Source organism: Danio rerio, chromosome 10 (genome assembly GCF_052040795.2).
Source record: "Danio rerio strain M-AB ecotype USA chromosome 10, GRCz13ab, whole genome shotgun sequence".
Lineage (NCBI taxonomy): Eukaryota > Metazoa > Chordata > Actinopteri > Cypriniformes > Danionidae > Danio > Danio rerio.
In genome coordinates, this window is record NC_141030.1 from 37,922,927 (window position 1) to 37,939,729 (window position 16,803).

Consider the following 16,803-nt stretch of genomic DNA (forward strand, 5'->3'; position numbering starts at 1 on the left):
TTGGAAAGGACTGGATGCTGTTCAAACCTCATGCCAAGTTTTTGTCACCCCATACAAAACAAGTTTAAATCCACACAATCTGACAACACTGGGGCTAGATCACAATATAAGCCACAACACAAGTGAGTTCAATAAAATATATCTTTATTACAGACATGTACAAAAATCAAATATACAAAACATTCTGCTAATGTGACTCAGAACTCCAGCATGGACCAGTCGTGGTAAGGCATCTCTTCTAGAGGAATTCTGCACTCTGGATTCTCATGCAGACAAGCCCTCATCATATCACAGCATTCTGTGAAGAAGAAATGGAGAGGTGAGGTTATTGTTATTATTATTATTAAGCTGTTTCACTTAATTGTTCTTTGATGAACATCTCACCTTGAGAGAGGGTAAATTTGGACCAGTCATGTTGGAGGTAGTACAGGTCATACGCTGATGGGAATTCTCCATGGAGCATTGTGAACAGAAGAACCCCAAGAGAATAGACCGTCGCTGGTTTGGCCCGGTAGCATCCTTTTTCATAAAACTCTGGCGGGATGTACGCTTCTGTGCCTGGAGGAGAGACGTTTAGTTTAGCATCATGTTGAATATATATACCAGATGGGCTTCAGCTGTGCTAATTAACCAGCTTTCAATATGTATATTAAAAATGCTTATGCACATTCATAACTAGTGTTGTCAAAAGTATCAACTACCAATCGATACCGACACTCATCACAGTCATATTTGCTGAGCATGTGAACACCAATGGCCAATCAGTGGTGTTTAACAGCGCTCAAATTGACTTGTTAAATGTCAGAATCGATTGGTACCGAAGTCGATACTTTTGACCACACTATTCAAAACACCTACCAGAGAAGATACTGTAGGCTGATTCCATCATGAAGTCTCCACACCCGAAGTCGATCAGCTTGACTTCCAGTGTGTCGGGGTTCACCAGCAGGTTTTGAAGCTTAATGTCCCGGTGGAACACCCCGCGGTAACAGCACACGTTGGCCGCATAAACAGCTTGCCTCATGATGGTATGTGCTGTTTTCTCACTGAGGACTCCTCCGCTGACTTCAAGGAATGCCTCCAGGTCCATGCTTGGACTAGGCCGCTCCATCACCATGACGTAATGGTTTTCAAAGACCTGCCAGTCCAGAAGCTGAATAATGTTCGAACACCTGGAGCCATCGCTGGCCATGTTTGCCAAGGTGATCTCTAGAGGAAGTGGCTGGTCACATGACTGAAAACAAAATAATAATGTTGGTTTTCAAACAAGGGTTTCTGACCACAGCCTGTGGTCTATAATAAATATAAGACTTTATAAACTGAACACAGCGAACAGAAAGTGTAGTCTACTCACAGAGCTGACATCTTGCATATTTGGGGTCTTCTGGACAAATTTAACTGCCACCTGTTTAAAGGAACAAGCGAACAATTAACATGTGCACGGAGATCATTTCATTCAGTCATAAATCCTGAACAGAGGATTCATTCGTCAGCAGAAATGTCCAAACAATGAAAGCTCTGATGATGTTCTTTAAACAGGGAACTTCATCAGAGGATTTGAGTCTACAAAAATGAATACCTGCAGACCATCCTGTATGCGAATCCCCTCATACACGGAGCCGAAACCTCCTTCACCAAGCTGCTTTCCGAGTTTGTAGCGGCAGCTGATGTCATCTGTTAAAAATGAAGAAAATGTCATTAAATTATAAACCAAATAAAAACACAAACAGTTGAAGTCAGAATTATTGTCAGATTTCAGAACATGATAGTTTTAATAACTCATTTCTAATAACTGATGTCTTTTATCTTTGTCGTGATGACAGTACATCATATTTACTGGATATTTTCAAGATACCTGTGTTCAGCTTAAAGTTCTGAATACTTAAACTTTATTGCTCTGCATCATTTGGGAAATATTTAAAAAATATTAATAAAAAATCACAGGAGGGTGAATAATTTTGACTTCAACTGTATAATTTTACAAAGTTTGATGAGCCTAAACAAATGTTCTGAACTCCAGCAATAAACTTACTATTGTCCAAGCAGGTCCCATCATCTGCTGTAGACTTCACAGCAGAGTCCTCTTGTGAGACCTGATCCGGTGAAGGGTTCGAGTTTTCATCCAGGGCAGAGTCACAGATGTCATCTGTTATGAGCTGCTGGCTCACTGGAAGTTCATTGTCCTCATCGGATGGTGAACTTGGAGGACTATCAAGCTCTTGCTCCAGGCTGTCCTCACTGAGGGAGGATTCAATGTCTTCTGGGAAGTGAAGCTCTGCAGAGTCGTTCTCAATGACCACTGCAGAGTCAAAGCTGTTCACTTCCGGCTTAAAGTCCAAATCTTCGTCTGCTGGAGCATCAAGAGCTGGAGGTTGGAGAACTTCCAGCTCCAGGTTGCTCACAGCAGTGCAGAAGAATTTAGAGCTACTGATGGGCTCTGCGTGAAGTTCGTGGATCTCCTGCACACATAGCTGATCTAAAGAGAGGAAGAAACATCATTAATATGACTCTACAACTCTTTTTGACAAGATATTTGAACAGTTCATTTGCAGAAACATTACTCAATGTGTTTTTATTGATGATCTTCATGGGTTTTCTGCATTGAATTAGCAAACAAGTAAACTATATATCTAAAGGCAAAGCTCACTGAAATAAAAATCCTAATACAAATAATTCTTATTTTTTCTGTTTTTTACACAAAACTACAAATTCTGAAGAAAATTCCTGAAATCAGCAGCCATTAACCTTCATTGTAGGAACACAAAATACTGTGGAAGTCAATGGCTGAAAGCACCTCAAACAGGTTTAAGGAGTAAATTATGACAGAATTGTCTTGTTTATGTGAACTGTGGCTTTAAGAAACTCTTTCTAAAATGTCTTCCAGTAATGTTTATTTCTGATCTTTAAACACTTATGTGATGTGTTTGGTGTGTTTAACAGTATGCTTTAGTAATTAAAAGTGCTCATAAATCTATTTTACCAACAACAGTAGCTCTTCTTCTGGAAAAACAGGCGAAGAAGATGGGAGACAATTTGAGTTTCCTCTTTTTCTGTCTCCCTGCCTGTTTTCCTGCAGCGACGGCCGGGTCATCGGTCATCAGATGACGGTGATTCTCTGTCGTGCTGCCGGTGGGTTCGAGTGGCTCACACGGTTGTTCGTTCGCACACTTAACACCAAACGCTTTCTTCAGACGGTTAATCAGTTTTGAAAATGCCATTTTATCACTGTACTGTTGAATCGCAGAAAGTACTGAACTACTAGACATCCAAAGAAGCTAATGAGAGTTTCTGCTACGTCAAAAAGCTTTATACTGTCCCTGATGATGTCAGAGTTCCACAATTCCATTTGGTATTACGTAGAGACTTTTTAAAACACAACAAACTTCTAATGAAAGGCCCGCGCTAGACTGACTGGCTAATTCGCCTTAATGTGCTCACACAGCCACCTGCTTATACACATTTTTTCCAATTATTAATTAAATTAATTTTGCACTTAGGCCTATGTATTTTTTCTGTCATGCACAACTTTTTCTGCGTTTTACTTTTTATTACAATTATTGCCATGTTTATATATATTTATACGTGTGTGTGTGTGTGTGTGTGTGTGTGTGTGTGTGTGTGTGTGTGTGTGTGATTCATTTATTTTGAGTAGCTCATTTCGGTTATTTTATATTTTCATTATCAATTATTTATCATTTTTAACAGTATTATTATTATCGTTTATATTATATTTTATATATTATGATTATATAAATTCGTTATTTTTGTGAATTATTTTTAAATGAATAATGCTTCAAATAATAAATTAAAAAGAAAAATATGCAACAAAATGAAGTTATCCATGTATTACCTGAAACCGCCAGTAGGTGGTGGTAGGACACTGTCTTAAGTGAATAAGACATTTATTCAGCAACAAAGCAACTGTTGTATTTATGAATAGGTCAAGGATGAATCGACTCTCACAATTTATTTAAATCCACAGATTCATTCGCAAAAATAACCCACTCTAGCCTAACATATAAGGACTGAACCGATGTGAACGCTAACAGGTAGGAATAATGATCAAATTCTTGTGGATTAAACATCTTTGTTGACATCAATTGCAGTAGATTTTATTAAGTTAACTTACAACAAAAGGTAGGTAATGGTTTTAATTGCGAACTGTACTTATTTTATGTGTGAACATGCTACATGCTAACACCGTCACAGCCTTCCAGTCAACTAATTTAGAGCTACTAACGTTAGTCAACAGTCGACTAAGTGAAAAATGCTAATTAAACAATACGCGAATAATTGCGAATAAACAATTACAAATTAAACCAATGAATATTAAAGTCAGTGTAATTAGATCTTAAGTTTATTACTGTATGTCACACAGGCTAGTTAGCTAGCGCTAATTAGCAGTTGATGCTAATGCTAACATTGATGCAACTTAATGTTACTGTAATGTAATTAATGTTATATTAACGGTACTGTAACGTTAAACTAATTATTGTTTTACTTAAAAGCTCAATCAAATCTTTAACGTTAACATCAGTCAGATTGATTGCTAATTGAGTGATTCTGTTAATATTACATTTGTTTACCTTAATATTACACTAGATAACCTTAGGAACTATACAGGGAGAGGAATTATTTAGTTTTATATTACAGAAACTCGATATTTAGTTTCTATATTTTTGTTAGGCCACAGTTTGAAATGCCATTCTGCAGGCTGAAATGGCATATTTAACACAATTAACCACGGCTTTACTACAAAAAATACAGTCAGGTTTATTTTGTGTGGATAAATGTAAGTTTACTTTAGTAAAACTATGTTTTTGTCTTATTGGCTAAATGGGCTCATGAAAGTGTTTCACATAGAAATGAATAAATAATAATTAATAATAATAATTCCTTACATTTATATAGCAATTTTTCTGCACACTCAAATTGCTTTACACATTGGGGGTAACATGTTTCCCGGAAGACATTTTGAAATGGAAACACGATTTTTCTTTCCCATTTATATCTTTCCCTCTGACCTAATTTGTTGGCTTCTGAAAAGTTATAAAGAGACAGGCAAATGCACTGAACATTCTTATATTAAGCAATGTGTTAACCTATTCATTAATTAAAATGAATTCACCAGGGCAGGCCCAAGCCTTCAGGGGGCCCTAAGCAGGATTTTATTTGGGGCCCCTTTGGTGCAAACAATATGATAAATTATCATCAATCCTTGATAATTCCCACACTATAAATTTAAAACACACATTATTGATTTTGTTCGCTGTAGCTGTGTTGCTTACATCATAAAATATATGTTTTCAATTCTAAATATTATTCTGCAGAAACAACTTCCTATTAATCCAACTTTTTATATGACTATTTGCCAAAAATCTAAATAACACAAAACATTAATATGGGCTGGCAGAAACAAAAGCAGCTGGAAGTAGCCAATAACATACTTATTTTTATTATTATTCAGGCACACGACAGGCTGCCAAACAGTCAAACATAGTGACAATAAAGATAATTTCTTTTTAATTGGATATAAATGTTAATACTGAAAAAAAACATATTGTATTTTGTAGTTCAAATAACTTAAAACATCTATTTACATTAAAATCAAACTAAATCAGGAAGCATTTTCTAGACATACTCGCATATAAATCAAATTAATACATATGTACAAAAAATTTTCACTTCTCAGAAATAATTCTAAATTAAGTGTTTTTTTTTTGTAAAACAAATTAATCTGCCAATGAGATAAGTAAAATAATCTTATTTAAAACATAAAACAATCTTTTTTTTATTTACCCTAATTGTCAGATTGTTGAGCTTTTTTTAATAAAAAATTCACATAATTTTGACTAAAAATCTTTCTAGAAAATGTTTATTGGTTTAAGAATTTTTAGATATTTGGACTACAAAATCACACAAAAACTATAAGAAAGAAAATAATTTTGCAGTGTATTACCAACTCTAAATTGTATAAATCAGAAGCTTATTTTTTTTAATCGCCAAGTTCATGAAAAAGCATTTTGCTGCTGTTCCGGGCACTGCTGCTTCAATCACGATATCAAAGATTCTGCGATATATTGACAGGTCACAAGAAAACCAGCCACAATATATCACAATTTTGGTAAATGAAGGGGGAAAATGCATCAAAAATTTATGATGAATTTCTTTTATAAACACGCATTTATAGAATTGCAACAATGTAATGCTCATCTGTCAAACAAGCTTAAAAATGCTGATGTGCAGAGAGCAGTTTATGACTGAAGAGAGCACATCTCTATCACAGCAGCAAAATCTCAATTTAGTGGAATATGCATTTAAGAAAAAAACTGCCAAAATAGTGATTTATTGCAATTTATATACACTTATTATGACTTAAAGCATTCGTTTGGCACTAAAGCCATGATCTGTCTGCATTTATAAGCGGTATTGTTGCATTACCATCATTAATAAAACCAGTAATAGCGGAACTGTTATTATTACTATAAAAACGTATATTACTGCCTTAGGTCAGTAACAAAGTAAAGTAATAATAAATGTGAATAAATAGCCTAAATGAAAGGAACAAGAGAGACCAAAATCAGCCACCAGGTCTAGTCCCCCTATGGATTTAAAATGCTCCCTCAGTTCTAATATCCTGGCGCCGGGCCTGCTTGTACTGTCTGCTTTTAACTTAAATATCTACATTAAATGACTTAAAACAGCATGTATAACTTAAAAAATAAGAAACATGATAATCTTAGTTGTGTTATAATTAACATAAAACGTATAACTTGTTAATTTTTTTTGCAGTGTAGTAAAGGTATGCAGTTTGGCTGAATTTGTCTTGACATGCTGTTTGGCAGAAATTTACTCACTGCAAGATCTTTTTTATCAGTTCACAAAGCCATTGGTAGCCATAAACCAATGCAGTTCTGTTTATCCTTTAGTAGTTATATTTTTGGAGATGCTATGTTAATATTGCGCCAGTAGATGGCAGTAACAGCTTCTGTATGGCATATGGATGCTTGCACCTTTTGGCCTTTAATATTAAAGGCTGCATTTAATTAAGCAAAAGGGACAGTGGAGACGTTTCAAATGGTCCAGAAAGAAAACAAAAGTGCTCTTTTAAACTTAAAAAAAAAATAATAATTATAATTTCTGATGCATCATATCACACTGAAGCTCCAAAATAGGAATAAATACATAAAAATAAATTAAAGTAGTTTTAAATTGGGATAATATTTCACAATTATACTGTGTTTTTAACTAAATAATAATGCTTTGACAAGACAAAAGACTTCTTAAATGTAACAAGAGCAATCCTGCTTATCCCAATCATTTGAGCAGTAATGTAAACCATCCATTCATGGATGCTAAATGTGCATCTTATTCTGTGTCCGATTAAAAATGAAGCATGTAATGTATGTTGTGTTGTACAGGTAAAGCGGTTCAGGAAACATAAGAGTGTTTGTCAGTTTGGTGAGCGTAATCAGATTCCAGGCAGTTGTGGCGTTCATATTTCCCAGCATGCATAGCACATTGCTATCAATTCTGAGGAGGCACGTCTTGCTTTTAGCATTGCTGTCAGTCTCTTTCCTGTCAGCACAGTTTACAGACACTTTAAAACCCCGAAAGAGTTTTATTTATAGCTCTGCGTTGTGAGCTTATACTACTATCTGTTCATTCATTTATCTATTGCTTGTATTTGTCCGTCTATCCATCAACTCTTCATATTGTTTTTATTGCTGATAAATATTAATCGTGATTAATTGCATCCAAAATTATTATTATTATTTTTTTACATAGTATTTGCGTTTGTATTTTTTATAGATTTATTATATGTGATACAAACACATACATAATATATATATATAATTTGTATCATATACGTATCTCTTTAATTTCTAAAAATAAAATAAAAAATTCTCACATGTATGTATATGCATGCATGTTGTGTGTACTGTATATACTCACCAGCCACTTTGTTAGGTACACCTTACTAGTACCAGGTTGGACCCCTTTTACCATCAGTACTGCCTGAATTGTTTGCGGAATAGATTCAACAAGGTACTGGAAATATTCCTCAGAAAGTTTGCTGCATATTGACGTGATGTAGCTTCAAGCAGTTGCTGCAGATTTGTCGGCTGCACATCCATGATGCTAATCTCCAGTTCCACCATATCCCAAAGGTGCTCTATTGGATTGAGCTCTGGTGTCTGTGGAGGCCATTTGAGTACAGTGAACTCATTGTCATGTTCAAGAAACCAGTCTGAGATGATTCGCGCTTTATGAAATGGTGCATTATCCTGCTGGAAGTAGCTATCAGAAGATGGGTACAATGTGGTCATAAAGGGATGGACATGGTCAGCAACAATACTCAGGTAGGCTGTGGCGTTGACGCTCAATTGGTACTAATGGGCCCAAAGTGTGCCAAGAAAATATCCCGCACCATTACACCACCACCACCAGCCTGAACTGTTCTTACAAGGCAGGATGGATCCATACTTTCATGTTGTTGATGCCAAATTCTGCCCCTACCATCCGAATGTTGCTGCAGAAATCGAGACTTATCAGACCAGGCAACTATTTTTAAATCTTCTATTGTCCAATTTTGGTGAGCCTGTACCAATTGTTGCCTCAGTTTCCTGTTCTTAGCTGAACGAAGTGGCACCTGGTGTGGTCTTCTGTTGCCATAGGTTATCCGCCTCAAGGTTGGATGTGTTGTGTGTTCAGAGATGCTCTTCTGCATAAATCAGTTGTAACGAGTGGTTATTTGAGTTACTGTTGCTGTTCTATCAGCTGGAACCAGCCTGGCCATTCTCCTCTGACCTCTGGCATCAACAAGGCATTTGTGCAGTGAACTACCGCTCACTGGATATTTTCTCTTTTTTAGATCATTCTCTGTAAACCCTAGAGATGTTTGTACGTGAAAATCCCAGTAGATCAGCAGTTTCTGAAATACTCAGACCAGCCCGTCTGGCACCAACAACCATGCCACGCTCAAACACTTAAATCACCTTTCCTCCTCATTCTGATGCTTAGTTGAAACTGCAGCAGATCGTCTTAACCATGTTTACATGCCTAATTGCATCGAGTACTTGCCATGTAATCGGCTGATTACAAATTTGCGTTAACAAGCAATTGGACACACACACACACACACACACACACACACACACACAGTAAAAATAAATAGCGCTCACACTTATTATATATAAAATTGTTTTGATTAATTGGCATTAATCTGTGCCCAGCACTAATCCATCCATCCATCCATCCATCCATCCATCCATTTCTCCATCCATCCATCTATTGTTCTGTCTTATTGCTCTTTATCAATTCCATCGGTGGCTATAGTTTTATCTATTCATTCATCCAATGTATTTTTTAACCCATATTTATTGAATTCACATTAAATTAAACTTAAATATCCATGAAAGGAATTATTATGAAATGAGAAAGAAAAAGATTCATTGATAGGCGTAGAGAGGAAAAGAAAATGAGAATGTTTTGAGGGTATGGGCGGATTTAACACCAGGATCATGATTTCCACAGCCTGGACACCTCCAGCAAATCAACAAATTGCTTTGTGCTGTGGAACTCAAATCTGTCACAGGCTGTTTAGTGGTTGTACACGCATAGGGGTCTCTTTGAGCAACTTCTGGGTCTTTAAACAAAAAGAAATCTTCAGTAATGCCCACAATTAGATTAAATTCTCATTTTGTGCCTAATGGCGAAGCCACTTCCTGTTATTTTGCAACCTCAAATTTCTAAATTCCCAAACACAGCTCTAGTGTGTGCGTGAGAGGCTATTTTTTGCTCTCCTGAGGCTGGGGGAGTGTGGGGAACAGAGTGATGGAATGTCTTCAGCTATGAATTGCAGCGAGTCACACAGAGAGAGAGACATACACCGACAGACAGACAGACACATTCACGCAGACAAGCATACACTGCAGTGCTTTCAGCATTCATTAAATGTTCATGTGGCTGCAAAACATGGAGAAATCGTAGAGATCTCTACTCGCAATTCATTGGTTAGATCGTTTGAAACATAATGCAGCATCCAGCAAGCTGATTTAGTTAAACTTATTTTTTTTACTATTAAAAAAACAGTTAACTTAGAAGAAAGATCAAGGTTACTTACCTGTTGAGGGTAAAATATCACAAATGGTAAAGTTTTATATGCATTTATCTACAATAAAAAATGTTGCGTTACTTACCCCAGGGGTTCCCAAACATTTCAGCCCGATACCCTCAAAATAACAATGCCAGTGGCTCATGACCCCCTCCATTATTTTTGGAGGTGAAAATACTGTAAATATACAATTGTTGCACACACAACAATAGGCCTATATGAGAAGACCTGGATTAAGAAGGCCCCTGGGCACAATGTCTTGTTGGCCCCCTACCTGGCTGCTATAGTTGAAGTAAAAAATAAGATTATATAATATTTTTTTAAACAAAAAAATGAATCTATAATGTATTGCCTGCATTTTTTTAAATAAATGATATACAGTACATATATTTCTAGTCTACAAACTTTTAACTTATTTTTAAAGCATTTAAAGCACACTTTGAAAAACTAAATATTATACTAGTGAAAATAAATGGATTTTAATATACTTAAGTTCACTAAAGCAAGACTACAATTATATTTAAGGGTTTTTTAATGTAGAACTTCTATAAACTTATAATGCATATGATTTGGATGTAACACCTCTCCAATCCAGTTCTATGAGTCCTCCATAATACACACACATATTAATGATTCCTACTTGTCTTCCTTGAGATGAAGAGTAGGAAAATGTCTAAATCTGAAATGTTTTCAGTCACTGGATTCCAACCGGGTTCATGATCGATCGCATCAAAACCTGTTGCCATGCGCTTTACGAGCTACGCCACTCACGCTGCTGTCTGTTGCGCTTTTTACTTATGTTGTCTCTGTCAATCAAACGGTGATGGAATACTCAACTAGCTTATTTCAATGAGGTGCGCTATTTGCACTTAACCTAGATAGACACTCCAAAATCAGCATTTTTCTCCCCTCGCAGGGGCCCCAAGTATGGGCCCCTGGCCTGTGCCCATAATGCTCATTGGTTAATCCGGGCCTGTATATAAGCACAAGCAAAACAAGTGCAACAGTCTAACAACCAAATAATTTCTTTTGTAGCCATCTTTCATTCGTTTTTTTTTATTTATTTTATTTAATATTAACTTCACCTGATGAGTCTGGTGGACACAATGCTTAAAGCACAAGTCTATTCTTGGTTTACTTTTTGAGACCACCACTTGGAGATCATCCTCCATATTCAGTTGTGGTCTGTATTTATGTTTAATGAATTTGAGTGCCATGAAGTTTAACCTGGTGCCATAAAATCAATCTACTGCAGCTGGTAATTCTAATTGTTTAGTAAAATTTATTTGACCTTTGGAAATCAACCACGACCCCCACTTAGGGAACCATTGACACTAATATATCTCTTTCAAACATTTAATGATAATACCAATTTTTATACAGACAGAACTTCTGCAAATTGTGTGTATTTTTAGACTGTTCAATAGGCTGTTTGGATGCTTATGTTTTTGGATCTTGTAAAATAGCAACTCTTAGTAGTACCCTCGCGATTTTGAAGATTTCTGATATGTGAAATTTCATGTACACAAACAAGATTCATAGTCAAAGTAATAGCATGGAATAGCCAAATACTGTATATATTCAGTGCTCAGCATAATTGAGTACACCCCATTTTGAAAATAAATATTTTGATCTATTTCTCTGTGAATATAGGCTATATATTTTATTGCATTTGAACAAAACAGATTTATTCATTCATTCATTCATTCATTTTCTTGTCAAGTCTCGCCAACTTATCCAGCAAGTTTTTACGCAGCGGATGCCCTTCCAGCCGCAACCCATCTCTGGGAAACATCCACACACAGATTCACGCACACACTCATACACTACGGACAATTTAGCCTACCCAATTCACCTGTACCGCATGTCTTTGGACTGTGGGGGAAACCGGAGCACTCGGAGGAATCCCACGCGAATGCAGGGAGAATATGCAAACTCCACACAGAAACGCCAACTGAGCCGAGGTTCGAACCAGCGACCTTCTTGCTGTGAGGCGACAGCACTACCTACTGCGCCACTGCCTCGCCCCTAACAGATTTATTAACTGGGTATATTTATAAAATATTTCAATTCATACAAGTTATTGCAAAAACTTTTGCTCTTTAAAAAAAAAAAAAAATAGTTTTCATTAACATATAATTATAAATTTGGACTACTAACTTTTGGACTGTTATTTTGTTAGATTAGCTTCAGATTTGGCCTCAGTACAGTAATCTACTGTTTATGCAAAAATATAATATTGTAAACCTTCCTATAGAAAATATGAATTTAAATAAATGATGCATGAGGAATGTACTCAAATATGCTGAGTACTGTATATAGGCCATTATGTGTTAACTACCTGGCAAAAGTCTTGTTTGGAAAAATGGCAGAAGGTAGATTTTTCCGATGAACTTCATCCCAATCATCATAAATACTGCAGATGACCTATTGGAATCTGCATGGGCACAAGATTCTCATAGAAAACAGGCAAGTTTGGTAAAGGAGAAATCATGGTTTGGGGTTACAATCAGTATGGGAGTGTGTGAGAGATCTGCAGAGTGGATGGCAACATCCACAACCTGAGGTATCAAGACATTTGTGCTGCCCGTTACATTACAAACCACAGGAGAGGGCAGATTCTTCAGCAGGATAGCGCTCCTTATCATACTTTAGCCTCCATATTAAAGTTCCTGAAAGCAAAGAAGTTCAAGGTGCTCCAGGGTTGGCCAGCCCAGTCCCCAGACATGAACATTATTGAGGATATTCCTGCAAGAACGCTTTCGTTGCAATTCCAGATGACTTTGATTATAAGTTATTTGAGTCATTGCAGAGATGTATGGATGTAGTCCCCCAAGCTCATGGCAGTCAGACACATTAATACTATTAATTCTTTTTCCACTGCACCATCACTTTATTTTCTATACTGTACAATATTTCTGTTAAGTGACGAGACTTTTGTCTAAGCAAAGTCAGACCTTACTGTCCTAATTAAATAATTAAAAATCAAGGCATGATCATATTTTATTTTGGTCAAATAAGCGTAATCTAGAGGCCTTAGCCTTTCATATAAGCCACTTCTGATACTAAATGATCAACTAGAAGTCAAGTTTGTTGTTCCTAAATCTTGGATAGATAGTGTAAGTGGTCCACCAATCTTAAATAGACCTAATAGTTTACCTATCATATAGGTAAACGCATGTATAAACATCTGTATCGGCAATTGAAATTTATACATACATACATATATATATATATATATATACATACATATATATATATATATATATATATATATATATATATATATATATATATATATATATATATATATATATATATATATAATGCTTGCGGCTGCCCATCAGTGTCGAGGTCTAGTCCTAATTTGTTTAAATGGCTGCCAAGGAGGAAATTATGAATTCCAATCCTACTATTAACAACAAAACTACAAATGGTACTAATGCTCTTGGTTATTTTCACCGTATTTGTGTACTGTATCTTCACGTTGACGGAATTACTGAGCACTAGTGAATAATAAAGCATAGTGGATAAATGATTTAGCATAGAACAGGTCATGTAGCGCCACATGATGCATCTTTGCATTCTATATGGGCAAACCCCTAGTGTGAAGAGCATGGTGTAAATGTAATTACTGACACCAGCTCAGCACACTGTACCAGACGATGAGCAGTCATACTGCAGTGCTGGAATGTGTTTCCATGTGCGTAGACAGCATCCCCCAATTAATTTAATATTGCATTAATTAGGGATAATTGTTTTGGAGAAAACCTGCGGTAATTTTTCCATGGTAAAATCCTCTGTTTCGGTATTGGTTGATGGAATCTGCCATCTGGCCCCCAGCTGAAACCTCTGAAATTACTGCTATAGGCTCCTATAGTGCACACACACACTGGGTTGTGTTATGAAACAAACAAAAAACACTTTTAAAAGGCCCATCTACATTTTTAAGGAACAACATGCACCGTTTAAAACTTTGGAGGCAGTTGTTGCAAAAAATAATACTTACAATAAGCATGGATGCAAAACTAAAGTGACCAATCGATGCCATTTTAGTTTCACAAAAGCAGCAACTCTCTATATATAGTATTTTAAACATAAAGTTCATGCCATAACTACTCCATGTTCACAATGGCATCATCCTTTAAAATTCATCAAGTAATTCTGATATACAGTAAAGGATCTCCAATTAGTTAGGGATCATGCAACAGTGAATATGGAGTGACTTGTTCTTTTTCCATTGTAAAACAACAGTTTGTACCTACTGGACAAAGCAAAGGTGTGTTCACACTAGAGATGCGTGGATCAGCTGAAATGTCACCCGAGTCCTCGGCCTCATACTAATCTTCCACCTGCCACTCCACGTATAGTTTTAATTGCTCTCTATCCACACCCGATCGTCACTTTAATATCTCTAATTCTTTGTTTTAAGCATTATGATACACTGTAAAAAAATGCAGGGTTCCACACAATTCTTTCATGTTGACCCAACACAAATAATTAAGTTAACTTAACACTTTTAACAAATTTATGTGAATTAAACATAAAAAAAATTAAGTTGTCCCAATGAAATCACAAGAATTGTGTTGTTTCAGCTCATTTTAATTACATCGTTTGAACAAGCAAAAAAAAAATATTTATTTGAGTGTATTTCAGTGTGGATCGTTCGTAATTAACAGCAGATATAGTGAGCTGATCTGCACATCTCTGATAGTAAAATAATACGCTACTCGTAAGCTTTTAAATTAACATTTATTTATAAAAGCAAAACTTTGTTACAGCAAAAAAGATAACAAAAACAGTGTCACTTCAGCCTTAATGCCAGCTATGTTATGCTTTCGATTTAGCATGATGTTTCGTATTTAAGGTACTGGTCTTGTGGCTTTCATATACATACAGCGCTTTACAGCCATTGCATATTACATACCAGCACTTGATTCCTTGTTAACCCTTTCACAAAATTGCTCCCACATGGCACTTTGCTTTCCTTTCTTTTGTTTTGTTTTTAAATCTCTATTTTTAAGTTTCTCTCAGATCTGTTTCGTCTCCATTTTTGCTTTAACAAATGAAGCTCCACCATGTGTGCATTCTTTTTTTTTTGTTTCAATTAGTGCTTGTTTGCCTGATGAAAAAGGCATTAAAACACATTTGTATGTTACAGATTGTACTTTTTTATTACTCAACCCGCCTGACCCAATAATATCCAGCTGCAGACCCGCAGAACCACACACGTTTTAGGCACACACAATCTAGGACACACAATCTAGGCAAACCATATATGGTTATGACGGATGTTAAAGTTATAACGTCTTTTTGGACATCGTCAACAATATATTTTGATATATTTGATTAATAAATATTGTACACAATAAACAATAGTGTTTACTTTATTTCACAAATATTGCAATTGAGACGGCCGAATGGGGAGCATTGTTTCCGATCGCCATTCAATATAATAGAGTGAACGGTTTTTAATCAGTCATTATAGCTGATCAATCTTTATTACCTGACAATAATTTGGCAGATACACGTTTGCTGGCCTTGCTGAATGATCTCATTTGGACAGGTTTAATTTATATAATGGATTAATTTATGATGAAGGAAATAATAGCAAGTTAAGATAGGCAATAATACATATATATGTATAATATATGTAATAAAAATATTTTACATGTAACAAATGTATAACACTATATTAATATTTTACTTAAGCGGTGTTTATTAGCTTAATTTTCTAATAACCTTTTAATGAATGATTTCCCACATTTAATACTCTTAATAAAACTATTAATAAAATATTAACTATTAATAAAAAATCATAAGTGTATACACACACACACACACACACACACACACACACACACACACACACACACACACACACACACACATACATACATACATACATATTTATATATAACAGCTTTAACAGTGACAGTTTTAGTAAAAGATAGTAGTTTATATATAAACTTATTTTTATAATCAGTTAAGATAATCAGTTTATAACTGTTTAAATGGTTAACTATAGAGGCTAATTTATTTTAAAGTGACATTATTGTTTGCTTTTTTATATTTTACAACAACGTGATTTTAACGAAGTATGATAATATTGAGAGCTTGAATTAGTTTATTACACTTAATCCAACAATTAGACGGTCTATTATGTTTTCTTTGTGTATATGGACACATGAATAAAGTCATAAGTGTCTTTAACCAATTATTTTTATTGACATAATTTAAGTTCAGAAACTGCAGAGACTTTAAAATGATTGTTACGATATAATAATAAAATTGACTGAAATGGGAAACCATATTTGTGAAATTCAATAGGTGGTGATAATGCTAAAGAGTTAGTTACCATTTATGGTTTGCCTAGATTGTGTGTCTTAGATTGTGTGTGGTTCTGCGGGCCTGCAGCTGGATATATCTCCAATAATATCCAGCTGCAGACTATCCACCGCGATATAATCGTCATTAACCATGCTGTTGTGCTAAGTTCCCTCATTAAAGGGTCTCAATAAGTTGTATGGTGTGGTTCACTATTTTGGTAATTTTGACAGTGAAAAATGAAGTGAATGCGTATGTACCAAACCATAATGGTCAGTGGAAATAACAGAGCAGTCACACCAGAATTGAAATCAAATCAAGTGTGAACACACTAAAGCTGTGGTCACAGTAGAGTTTGA

At 35.5% G+C, this 16,803-nt stretch overlaps 3 protein-coding genes across 6 annotated transcripts in view; 1 reads left to right on the top strand and 2 right to left on the bottom strand.

Annotated features, from left to right (window-relative positions):
• LOC147842141 (uncharacterized) overlaps positions 1-16,803 on the bottom strand; it is a 1,078,568-nt gene that overhangs the window by 480,081 nt on the left and 581,684 nt on the right. The window lies entirely within an intron of this gene.
• stard13a (StAR related lipid transfer domain containing 13a) overlaps positions 1-16,803 on the top strand; it is a 250,288-nt gene that overhangs the window by 84,746 nt on the left and 148,739 nt on the right. Inside the window, exon 1 of one of the 4 annotated variants that reach the window (XM_087271063.1) lies at positions 3,924-4,049. The exons of the other annotated variants lie outside the window; for them this stretch is intronic. The gene's annotated coding sequence lies outside the window, so the exon portion shown is untranslated. Of the gene's footprint in view, positions 1-3,923; positions 4,050-16,803 lie in introns of those variants that run through there. 4 annotated transcript variants of the gene reach the window in all.
• pimr145 (Pim proto-oncogene, serine/threonine kinase, related 145) lies at positions 128-3,628 on the bottom strand. Its single transcript, XM_087271106.1, has 7 exons — positions 2,981-3,628; positions 2,033-2,476; positions 1,580-1,674; positions 1,355-1,405; positions 859-1,234; positions 385-558; positions 128-298 (listed from the first exon to the last, which is right to left on the bottom strand). Exons 1-7 carry the CDS (start codon positions 3,264-3,266, stop codon positions 198-200), a joined length of 1,527 nt encoding a protein of 508 aa, XP_087127232.1. The 5' UTR covers positions 3,267-3,628; the 3' UTR covers positions 128-197.